This window comes from Netta rufina, assembly GCF_964035555.1.
Source record: "Netta rufina genome assembly, chromosome: 3".
Classification (NCBI taxonomy): Eukaryota; Metazoa; Chordata; class Aves; order Anseriformes; family Anatidae; genus Netta; species Netta rufina.
Window position 1 is genome coordinate 27,321,237 of NC_140125.1, and position 12,318 is coordinate 27,333,554.

Sequence of the window (12,318 nt, forward strand, 5' to 3'; positions counted from 1 at the left end):
AGCTATAGATGGAAAGACATTAGTGCACTGTGTGGAAAATGAAGGCATGAGCCAGAAACTATTCCACCAGCACTTTCTGACACCAAAATCCAGGTGCTTGCAGGTAGTTTAGCCCTCCACAGCAAAGAGGGGAGAGGAGAATTGAGCCTGATTCATGCTACCTGCCAGTTTGTACCCTCCTTATACCTTGCTGATGGCTCTACATGCTCCCAATATACTTGCCTGCATACAAGTAGAAGTGCATACAGAAGGGAGAAGGGGAGGGAAATACAAAATATTTTCACATGCTAGAAAACCCAGTGAGACTGTGGGCAGTCTCAGATCTACTTTCTCTTGTAGTCCTCTGATGGTACTTACGAGCTCAAGTCATCAACAGCAACTCTATTACACGGGGTGCTGTACAGTGTATAAAGACTGCTCCAAATCTAAAGACCAGTCGGGAAATGTACAAAGGAAATGCTAGATGGGATGTCACAGTGCTAACAGAGACTTATGAGGAGTTGTCAGGGGATCTTAGGCTGCTTAATACATTGAAGTCTTTTCAAGTGTAAAAAAGCATAAGTAAATCTTCTAGTTTTACCAGACAAAAAGAAATGTCAAGAAAAAAAAAAATCAAAGGCAATTATTGTAGACCACAGGCCACAGAAAAAAAACTTTTACAGCCACATGGAAAACTAGCCAGAGAACAAGACCTGACTGATGTACATAACCACCAGGTGTAAATATTAGGCCTTTAGGGTGACAAGTGTATGTGCTTGGCTGCTCCCTCACACCTGTTTTAATGTAAATTCATATCACCAATCAAATAACAAAGGAAGGTCTTGCCCTAGAGCAGTGTTCCCTATCAGTGTCTCTTGTTCATGCTGTGGTTACTGCTTGCAGATGCAAGAGGCTTCTTGTTTCTCACAATTTAATTTTTGAAGCTTGGATTCAATTTAGAACAAATGTTACCAGTGAGTATTCCTTCATTTCTTTCATTTATGATTTTGATTTTTAAAATATATATTTATTCATTGTTGGTATTTCCAGCAAAAGCAGTTCTTTAGAATGGTTCATATTTCTAGAACTGGTTTCTTAAACTTGTTTTCTAGCTCATGTCTGGGACTCAAATCCTTGTCACTCATCTTCCTGATCCTGACTTCATGAGCATCCTGCTCTCCTCTCTATTTCTGCCCTCCTACCTAGAGTTAATTGAACACATGGGATGAGCAGGGATAGCATTGCCTCAAACCACTTTGATGTAAGAGGATATCCTGATCCCCTGTAGAAAGGGTAAAGCAAATGTCACTGTTATGTCTGTGATCATAAGCAGTTTTCACAAAGGGATAAAATGTTGAAACCTAACAAATTAGACTTCAAAACAATTGAATAAACTGTGCAGTTTCAAAGTCCTTTAAAGAGAATTGACTACAAACGTGCTTTTTTAACAGTTGATAACATGCAGGATTGTTTGTCTGCTTAAGTCAGAGGAAGCCAAGTAGGGCACTGGTCTTTCAAAGTATTTTACACAGGATTCCCTTGCAGAAAATATTTAAAAGCTTGATGTTCAATGAAATAAAACTACATTAATAGAGGTTGTGCTCTCACTCAAATGGAGTCATGACTGAGAGCTGGGAGCACTTCCTAATGCTCTGTAATGCCACTCATATCTTTCATGGCATGCAGATGTCCCTTCTTTCTGTCCCACCATGCTTTGTCTGCTCTACCAGTGCAGGATGCACGTGGCCGCGTTACTTGGCTGTTATTGTTCCATTGTCATTCCTATCGGCCAAACTTTCCCATGTTGTCTTTCCTACATGGCCAAACTTTCCCACAGTCCCCCTTATTAGAAGCATTTTCAATGATCTCAAGCTGTTGAACACAAACTACCGCACTTGTCAGGTTGAGTGTGATCCCATCTATGGTGCACAGGCAGCAGAGTATACCTAGGGCTTGTGCTTAGCCTCCCTCCAGTGCTTGGGCCTCTATGTCCATGCTAGTCTGTTTGACCCTAAATACATTAGCAGGCTCTAGCTGCCCTGAACAGCCACACCTCAGGCTTCTACCTCCTGCCCGCTGGAGGTAAATACATGCTCTGAGCATGTATTTAAGCTCAGGTCCTCATCCTTGCTCCTTGCTTAATCCATGTTGTGTGTATGCCATGTCTTGTTTGTCTTTGAGACTTCCTGGCTTGACCTCGGCCCTGTCTCATGACTACAGACTGGCACTCTCGTGCTCACTGGATTGTTGGCTGAACCTGCTAGGGTCACTGGACCTGCTTCTTTTTTGTTTGGGTACTGCAGGACCTTGTCCTTGCCTGTGAGGTTACAGCTCCTGCTTGCCTTGCCCTCACCCTTGGCTCCTGGCTTGCCTCCCCTGACAGAGCAGCCTGCTTGCCTGTTCCCTGACACTCACTTGCTTTCTACTCATGCACCTTGTCACAGAGCTACCTGACAGCCTGCATCTGCTCAGCAATTAACCCTTGTAACCTGCTCCATTTTCTGTGACCACTTCAGTGCAGCACAGGGAAGCAGCACAGCGAGTGCCTGCTCCCTCGGACGTGATGCGAACTGGACACTGGAGTACACAGGGCTTTAGTTAACCTCTGCTGGCTGCCACCTGCAACTGTGACTGCAGCTTCTGTCTACAGCTGAACCTACCCTGGCGCCAAGTCCTTGAAGTCCCCCTTCACAGGGTGAGTCCTGCAGCCCAGACTGGCTCCTGAGATATTCTCTGTCTGTTCAGTGGAAGGCTTCATAAATTGCTTGTGCTAGCCATGTAGCTTGAGGGTGTCTGGCAATGATGGGAGGAAGCTCTGTTAGGAAGTAAGGGAACAGCAGTTACCTTCAGAAACCCATTTCCATGAGCAGCCCAGAACGATCCAGGGCAGGTCTCATCCTGCACTGGGCAGGGCCAGTGCAGTTCTGACTTCGCCAGGCCATGCTAATAGGGAAAAAGAAGCTGAGAATCTCACACTCATCCACAGCAAAATGCTTTCTAACTCTCCGAGCTCAATGATCAGCAGGTGACGCATCTAGTTGCATGTGACCCGAAGTACATGCTGGCCCTTTCCCTCCATCCTTCATGCTGGCAAGGGGCAGCTGGTAAGCCTGCAGTGGTTTTGTCTCTCTCTTCTATTGACCTGATGTGGATGTCTGAAAGGTGCATACTGAAGCTTTTAAGATAGCTGCAAAATTTCATAATCATATGAAACCTGTACCAAGTTGAAAGCAGTCAACACAGCCTTGCACAGCAGCATGGAAAATCTGTAAGGCTACACCCCTATTAAATTCCCAGTCCTCTTCATGCCTCCATTTCAGCCCTTTTAGGCATTTATATACTTCCTGATCAACTCAGATTCTGTAAAGAGATGTAAAGATTATATTCAATTCAGTTCAATTCAGAATGCTAGTTTCTTCAGAGTGATGGAGACTTTGCGCTTTTCTTAAAGTAGTGAAGTCCAAAATCTGTCCTATGGTAAGCAGAACAAATGTGTTGATATTCCTCTAAACTGCATAAATTTAATAGGCATTTGGAGTGTGCACAGAATTGGTCTTGAAACAATCAGCTTTCTTTTCATTTCTGGTAATATTTTGATCCTGCAGTAGGAATGTTAACATCAGAACTTGACCTAAATGCAGCAAATCATTTATATTTGGGCCATTAAAGTCACTAAGTTGTGGGGACTAGGAAATTAATTATTAAATTGAAATTGTAATTATTGAGCACAGAGGAGATTCCAAAAATAAAAAACAACTCTAGTGTAACTTAGTCATCCAAAATAGGGCATGAATCCAGCAGCAGCAAAATAGCAAAAGTCTTAAGTAACTTTACAGAATAGAGTGCCAAGAGCTGTGCTCTGAAATCAGATTAAGTTGTTTTTGCTTTCTGAATTCTGCATGTTGGTTTGAATGCTTCACTTGGATATAATCCTGTGAAGCATGACTGTTCTTTATTAACAGAAATAATCCCACTTTTTAAAATGAGAATTAATTATGTGAATAGCTCATTGGAGCTACAGGTCATAGGAATAAAGGCAGATAATGTAGGAATGAAAGGCATATTTTTTAATGAATATTGTAGAGGTATCTAAAATACATGCTCAAATACTAAAAGAGCATGCTGAGAATCAGTGTTTGATCTTACCAACACAGAAGGTAAGTATAAAATTTGAAAACCTGTGCATAAGTAGAATAACAAACTGGTGAATCAGATCCTTGGCACTGGAGGAAAAAAAAAAAAAAAAAAAAAAAAAAAGCTTTGTTTCAAACACTGCTTGTTTCTAAAAGATCGGTAAGAGTTTAGCTGTGTGCAGGATGAGGTTGGGAAAATGGTAATTTGAAAATACCTTCAAGTATACTGGAAATACCAAAACTTGACCTGACTTAAAGATTTTATTTTTACTAAGGATACATGTATATCTATATAAGAATATAAGAATAAGAATATAAAGAATATAAGAATAATAATAAAGAATATAAGAATAGTATAAGAATATAAAGGATTTTGGTAGGGATATTGAATTTTGAGCTCAATCCTGTTGCAATCAGGAAGATGTTAGCTTCATTGAAGTACTACTTCTAACAACTGTGAGAAACCAGGATGCTCAGCACACTGACAGATGCTTGCATGTATGATACTGTGTGTGAAAGCAGATGCTTAAAGAGTGCTACCTCCCAACAGTGTTACCTTTTTTCTACCGTTGGTGTCAAGATGGCATAGGAAGCAATTTTTGTGAAAAACCATGATGCAATACAACTTTGTAATCGTAACTTCAAGTCTTTTCCATTTAGTTAATCATTGATATGTTTGAAAATATTTCCTTTCATGCAGATAGGTGCTGGGATGGCTAGGAGAGTATTTTGGCTTTTTAATACTGGTAACATGGAGATTTTGAATGTACTTGCCAGACTGGAAAAGTGATGTTTCAGGTATCAGCATGCTCTCAGAAGACACTACAAAGGCCGTGATTATATGATATTACTACTTGCTCTAGGACCCTGACCTATGGCTTCAAAATTTTTTCTCTGATGATTTATGAATCTTACTGATTGTCAAAATACATCAACCTCTCAAACTCTTCTAACTGTTATGTATTTTTATGTATTATGCTGATGTATTTGAGTCTTATTCATTACCTGGATTTTCTATGTGACCACTACGCACGTGACAATGTTTCCCCATTTGAAAAAAAGTATTCTACAGACTATCCATAGAAGTTGCTTACTTTACGGTAGCATGCTATTTTTGGAGGACATACACTGTATTTTGTATTTATACGCTGAAAGTTCATCCCAATAAATCAGGCAAACTAGGGCTTTGGTGCAGAACTCACTTCAGGTAAAATATTTGAGAACGTAAGCACTTTTATAAACCAAACATTTAATGTTACATCTAGTTTTTGCTATTCTTAAATTTGCAAAATGACACTCGCAATACATAATGGCTAGGATTATGGTTGCCCCTGCACTCCTTAGATCACATCTGGTGAACAAGCAGCTTCCTAAACCAGTGTATAGGTTACCACCAAATACTACAAGTCTCAATAAATTCAGAAGAAGACACAGAATTTAGGTTTCATTTGACCACCCACAGAGCTCCTGGCCAGCTCCCAAAAAGAGTGGACTGGAATAGGATGCGAGGTTTCTCAGACATGGGAATGATGGCACCTTGATGTTCTCCTCTCCTTTATGCCATCATTCCAGTGACTAAATTGCTCTTGGTGTTACTCTCAATGTAAGAAAGGGAACAGTATTTTGACAGCCTAATTCAACAAAATAAGAACACTCCATAAGACAAAGGAAAAGCACTCTTCAAGCTTAAGGGCATTCTTACTGCAAGTTTTTGAAGGTTTCCTGCAAACACACTGCGTATTAGAACTTCTCACAGAAATAGCTGAGAAAAATCTTTGTAACTGCAGGTGTGCAGATACAGACACATGCAGGTACTTCACATTGATGGGTACAGTAATCATTGAAATGAAGCTGAGAAAAGGGACACAAAATATCCTAACAAATGCTGCAAATCATATTAAGGCTAAAGTTCCTTGTTACTGCTCCTTTGTTGGGCAATCTGGCTCGGTAATCACTGCCCTTGGCCACTCACTGCTCTTCCCTCAAGCCTCTGGAGAATATCTTGCCTTGGTTGTGTTCGCTCAGTTGTCTGTGTTGCTCAGGCTTCGAAAACAAATTAAAAACAATCTGAGGCTGTGGTGCTGCTGCCCTCTCTTCCTGCTACTGACCTTACATCAGCTCTGGAGGCCATACAGCTGCAGACAAATTGGACCAGAGAACTGTTTTCACTGAAAAATGACCTTTAAGGAAGAATTCTGGGTGAGGGCTAGAGCCTGCACAGGAACAGGGATGGAAATATGAGGATGGAGCAGGGTGGAATTTGGGACCGCCTCTTCACAGCAGTGCACTGTCCAACTGGCTCCAACTGGTTGTGAATCTGCAGAGTAAACGGGATAATGTGAAATGATCCTTTTCAGAAGCACCTTCAAACCTTCAGCTTCTTTTTTTCCACTGACCTACTTTGCAGCGCAGTTACACAAACAACTGCATCAGCACACGCAAGGACGTGCTGATCTGTGGTGCAAAGATCTGTCGCCACAAAGCAGCTGTGGAGACAGTGAGCTTTTTAACCTGAATTGTTGCCAGAGAAAAAATTCATAGCTTTGTACGGCACGATAAAAAGGCTGGAAGTTGTAGAAAGTTGAAAAGGAAATGCACAGCACTGATATCCCTTAACGAATGGTTCTTAAAATGTTGCCCATCTCTAAAATACATGCAAATTCGGTGTTAAAGTGATAAAATTAACCAGTCTCTAGGACTAAATGACTTTTGCATATGTTTAGTGTATTCTACCTTTCATGTTAGGCTTTCAAAGTGTGTAAGTTTCCAGATCATTAACAACATATACTCGAATTTTGGGAAACATTTTTGCAGCAAGAGCTTGTGCTGACCACTGGAACAGTGCACCAAGAGGCCAGCTCTGGTCTCCACTGACATCTTGCATTCAAAACCAGAGCATGGCCTCTGCAACAGAAGTTGGATTACTCTGGTTGATTTGTAGGCTGTATTTCTTCTGAAGCTGAATTAGACATATCATTTAATCATAAAATACATTTTATATATACTTGCATCAGTATCAGCTGAAGTGAGAGTTGATTATAGGTTTCTAGATCGCAGTGGACTCAAAGGGGTTGTAACCAACTACTTTTCTGTCTCAAAACAAAATTCAAGAGTAAACATTTAGCCTAGAGGATTCATCTACAGTAATGGCTCTTAATTAATTTTGAGTTCCCTTAAAATTTCCAGTGAAAATGCAGGGTCCATTGTAAGTATGGCACGCGTAGCAACATACTCTCAGCTAATAAAAGGCTTCAAAATTATTACATGTAACTAAGGCTCAGATGCCTGAAGGAGGGAAGCAAATTCAGTTCTTTCCAGTAACACAGAATTAAGTGTCCTGTGCATCTTCACATAGTATCTGAAGTCCTGGGAGGAGTGGCTGAGGGAACTGGGGTTGTTTAGTCTGGAGGAGGCTCAGGGGAGGCTGAATGGCTCTGTGCAACTGCCTGAAAGGAAGGTGTGAGGAGCCGGGGGCCTTCCTGTTCTCACCAGTGATAGGACTAGAGAGAATGGCCTCGAGTCGCACCAGGGGAGGTTCGGGTTGGAAATGAGGAGACATTTCTCCTCAGAAAGAGCAGCCAGGCACTGGGACGGGTTGCCCAGGGAGGTGGTGGTGTCACCGTCCCTGGGGGTGTTGCAAGGAAAAGTTGGATGTAGCGCTTAGGGACATGGTTAGTGGGGTGGTATTGGCAGCAGGGCGATGGTTGGACCAGATTCTCTCGGAGGTCGTTCCCACCCCTCACGGTTCTGTGATTCTTTTGCACCGTGACTCGCACGCCACGGGCCGGCGTCGGACCGGCTGCCGAACACAACGGCCATAACGGCGGCGCCACGCGCTCCCCGCGGGCGCTCGGGGCGGGGCTGGCGCGGCAGGGGGGTGACGCCGGGCGGCGGAGGGGCCGCCCCCGAGGCAAGATGGCGCCTCCCAGGCAGGCGGGCGCGGAGCCGCCGGGTAACGGCAGCGAGCGGCGGGGCAGGGGAGGGAGGAGGAGGGAGGGGAGCGGTGGCAGGATGGGGTGGGTGAGGGCCTCCCCCGGCCCCGCTCAGCAGCAGGGCATGCCGCAGAGCCCGAGCACGCTGCTCCCGGGGCTGGGCTGCGTTTCGGCGGCCACGTTATCAGTTATCAAAGCGTTCAGCTGCGGGAGGTGTGGGTGAGTGGTCTTGAAGAGACGCGACACCGCAGAACGTGTGGGAGGGGGCAGCGCGGTCCCTAAGGTGCGGTACTGCTCTGTTCGGACCCGCAGGGTAACGCAGCGTGGCGGGGTGCTGCCGAGGGCCCGCCTGTTGCTGCGCTTCCTGAAACTCCTAATGCTGCCAGGCAGCACCCAGCCGCACGAGGTTTAGTTAAACAGCAAGAAATTACACGGCTATCACCAGCTGTCTCTGACAGGTTGATAGCGGGAGCATCCTTTATAGCTGCTGCTACTCCTGCTTGATTTCATACTGCCCGCTATTTCTTTTTTTTTTTCTGAGTGATGGAGGAAGTTGTGCCTGCAGCTGGTGCGAGGCAAGGCTGCTGAGCTGGGCTGCCTTGTGCAAGGAGGAGTGGCCCCCGTGCTGCGAGGGGCAGAGCCTGCCCAGCCTACCAAGTGGGCTGCTTTGAGTGCCAGTCGCTCCTTGTCATCCCTCATTTTGTATTCTTTCACAAGCGTGTGGTGAAATACAGCGTGTAATACTGTTGAAGCTTGGTTGATCCTTTATTAAAGGCTTTGGAAGCAGTTTGTAATCCTTTATTCCTTTCCAGGGCCTTGTATGACCAGATGATTTTGTACTAATACACTTTTAACAGAAGCGCATAAATAAAAATAATAAAATAAATAAATAAACTTGAGAATGCATGCAAGCATCAGGAAACGTTTTTTTTTTTTTTTTTTTTTTTTTTTTTTTTTTTAATCAAATTGCAAGCTTTGAAGTCCTGTTTCATATGGGAAGGAGATCACGTATTTATCCCTCGTTATATGCATTAACGGTTGTATATGGGTTGGATTGGGAAAAGGAGATGGATATACTTTTTGTTTTCATCCTCTGAGCTGTTGAGCTGCCACAGTGAAAATGGTAGAGTTTATGGTTGTTGAATGGCTGTAAAGCTGGATGCCTGTACCAGAGGGGCATCTTGAGTGCTGGGCCAAGTTACTTGTAACATTTAGAAATGTTAGAACTTGTTTTAGCTGATCTCATTTCTCAGCTAGTAATTCCCCTGCTCATATGATCTCAATCCAGAGCATTTACTTTGGGGAAGTGAAGGAGGATTAGGATATTAGGATTTTTTTTTTTTTTTTTTTAATTCTGCGTTCCTTTTCAAAAAGGGTTCACTTTTGTTCTGTCTTGGTGTGATCTGCTAAGCTAGTCCCAGCCCAAGAGCTCTGTATCTTCTATATTTTGTTTCAGTAGAGTGTAAAATTAATTTGTCCTGGGCCCTGTTACCACTGTTGCATTGCTACTATTTCTGTTAGAGCTATGGGGATGATTTTTCTCCTGGACTCATCTGAATGGAGAAGGGACCTGGTTTCCCAAGGTTTCCATTTCACCAGAGATCTTTATGAATTAATTTTTTTATCAACTTTTGTTGATAAAAAGTTGAGGTAGGAACAGAGTTTGTAAACAGAAGAAGAAGAAAAAAAAAAGCTGGCCTAATTTCCTCTGCTGAGGGATTTCTTCAAACATTTTTTTTTCATGTATTATGTAGCAAACTCTTGCATCCTGCTTCTTCTGGAGAGGGAAGTTAAGGGAGTTGAATGTGGACTGGGAAGGGCAGTACTTGGTTTGGCACTGCAGACTCCCAGTCCCCAGCCTTGCTTTTCTCCAAGGGACAGAGTTCATTGCCTTCTAGCATGGCTTTATGAATGGAGCCTGCCCGATTTCTGAGTTTTCTGGACTTGTCTACAGTCTTTATTTCCAACTTGAAAACAGCATTGACAGTGTGGCAGGGCATATCTTAAAGTGGTGTAGGCTTCCTCATGGAAGAAGAGTCACGTGCTACCCTTAGCAAGGATGAGGAAAAGGGAATTTGGTGGACGTGGAGATGCACAGTGTGTTTATAAAGCAGTCTGCTTCTGGTACTAGCAGCTACCTTTATGATTCCCACCCCATTTCCTGCAGCCTCATCAAGCTGCTGCTGAAGAAGGACAGATTCTGAAAGCTGCTTCAGGATACGGCTCACCGCGGCCTCGGGAGCGGAGGTTAGGCAGAAACCTGCTGTGTGGCTGTGGGTGGGACGGGACCTTGAGGTGACACCCGTCCAGTAGGTGAGCTGGAGAGAAAGCAAGGCAGGCTGCCCAAGGTGCAGAGTTTAACACCAAGCAGATGGCTGTAAGTGAATGTTTGCTTCTGGGTGCGGATGTGAGCGTGGGCGAAAAGTGAGTAAATAGAAGGGTCACGAGCCTGAGGGAAGCAGGAGCGGTAGTGAGAGGATGCTGCTGGCTTGGCTGTGGTGATCTCCGTGCCACGTGGTGACCTCGGGGCTGCGTTAGAGCTAGAGCCAGCTCTCGCCTGTGTGTGTGCTCAAAGCCTGTGAGTTACGCTTCACGCCAGTCTGCAGAGCAGGCATGCTTTAAGGTTAGCATTTGGGTCTTTTGAAAAGCTTTAGCTCAAGGATTGGTTTTATTTTCGTGAATAATTTGATGGTTTAATACGAGGAGGTTTAAGGCTCTTGTATAAGAAACCACTGAGCCTGCCTGTTGATGCTAAAGCCCTCAACTTGAAATGAGGGCGACTTTCTTCCTTTTTATTTTAATCTCCCTTCAAATGCTTCATACTTGTTGTGGAGCAAAATTTATTTAGAAATTTTATTTGGCTTCTTTTGTTTGGAAGGCTAAATCTGATTGAGAGCTGTTCTCCCAGAGTGTTGGTATAAATGCAACTTTGTAATACGTGACCACCTTACCCTAGGCCTCGTCTTCTCTACAGCATTATTTTTATTTTTATTTTTATTTTTATTTTTATTTTTTAATAATAACGATGTCAAAACAAGTTGCATGGCATGGCAAGAATGCAGAAACAAAAAGTCAAATCAGTTAAGAAGTTCCCAATGATAATTAAGTACTTTTGTCTGTAAATTGTAATGATTTGTAAGTTCATTTTTGTGCTTTTTTTTTTTTTTAACAATAATAGTGCATAACCAAAATGCAAAATGGGTATTTACTCAGGGAGCAAGCACTAGCTGAGTTGAAGGTAAATGAAGAATACCACCTCGCTCATCTACATGCTTGTAGAAAGATTACTGGAGGTCCACTCTTGTAGACAGGTGTTTTGATAAAAGAGGAGGTACTTAATTATTTTGCTATGTTCATATTAATATGTCAGAGATGATTGTATATGCAGTCTAAAGAGGAAAAGTAGGATTATGTACTCTTGCTTTTCCAAGGGGGAGATATGTTGGCTTTTATCATTTAATATCTTGGATTATGGTTTTGGATTTTTGTTTTCTGTTTGGGTTGGGCTTTCATTTAGATCTTAAGGCACTAGAATACTGCATCTTCGTTACTAAAAATACCTCTGGAATTTCTATTGTTTTCTACTTCAGTCATTGTTAGACATGTCCTGTCCGTTATCTTATAATCAGCATGTGATTTGCCAGGTAAGTTTTATTCTGGCGTTGCTGCAGAGCAGGAGATCTTGCTGCATTTGTACAAAAGGGAGTAGTGCCTGGCTCTTACCTGGCGGTGTATCTTGGCATTTGGTCACTAACAGAAGTGCAAAATCATTATTTACTATCCTAAAACTAGGAAGAGGTCCTATAGCTGTTTAGTGAACTTGGGACTCAGCTGAAGAATTGAGTTTGCTTGCTCGGTTTATTTCTTTACGTATCATTGCTGTGTGCACAGTGTGTTTATAAAGCAGTCTGATTCTGCTTTATTAAGTAATTAAAGTAGGATTTTTGCAAATGGAGTTCTCCAGTTTCTGGTTGGCACTTGGGTACCACTTGCAGTACAGTGTCTGGTACCAAGAGGCGGTTCTGCATCGTTGTTTACATGTCATTGTAGTGGAAATTATCACTCTTGTTAGTGTTGGAAAGTAGTTCATATAAAGAGCTTTGTGTATGTCCTTGTGAACTTCTGATACTGTTGTTTCTGCAGGTGACTACTTAGGTAGAGGACCAATTGTGTCTAGTTCTATTTAGACAGGTGCAGCTGTTACCTGACATTATGTGGTTGGAGCTCTAGGTGAAGTAAACCAATTACTGTTTGATTTAAGTAGAGGATTAGTT

The 12,318-nt window shown here is 42.9% G+C and overlaps 1 protein-coding gene across 6 annotated transcripts in view; it reads left to right on the forward strand.

Annotated features, from left to right (window-relative positions):
• Positions 1-8,010: 8,010 nt before the first annotated feature.
• The window catches only part of MTR (5-methyltetrahydrofolate-homocysteine methyltransferase), a 45,054-nt gene continuing 40,746 nt past the window's right edge, over positions 8,011-12,318 (forward strand). For all 6 annotated transcript variants that reach the window (XR_014618341.1, XR_014618342.1, XR_014618343.1 and 3 more), the window contains exon 1: positions 8,011-8,064. Coding sequence is in view for 2 of the 6 variants with exons in the window: in XM_084285370.1 (XP_084141496.1) it covers positions 8,028-8,064 (37 nt within the window). In the remaining 4 variants the exon portion in view is untranslated. The remainder of the gene's footprint in view (positions 8,065-12,318) is intronic.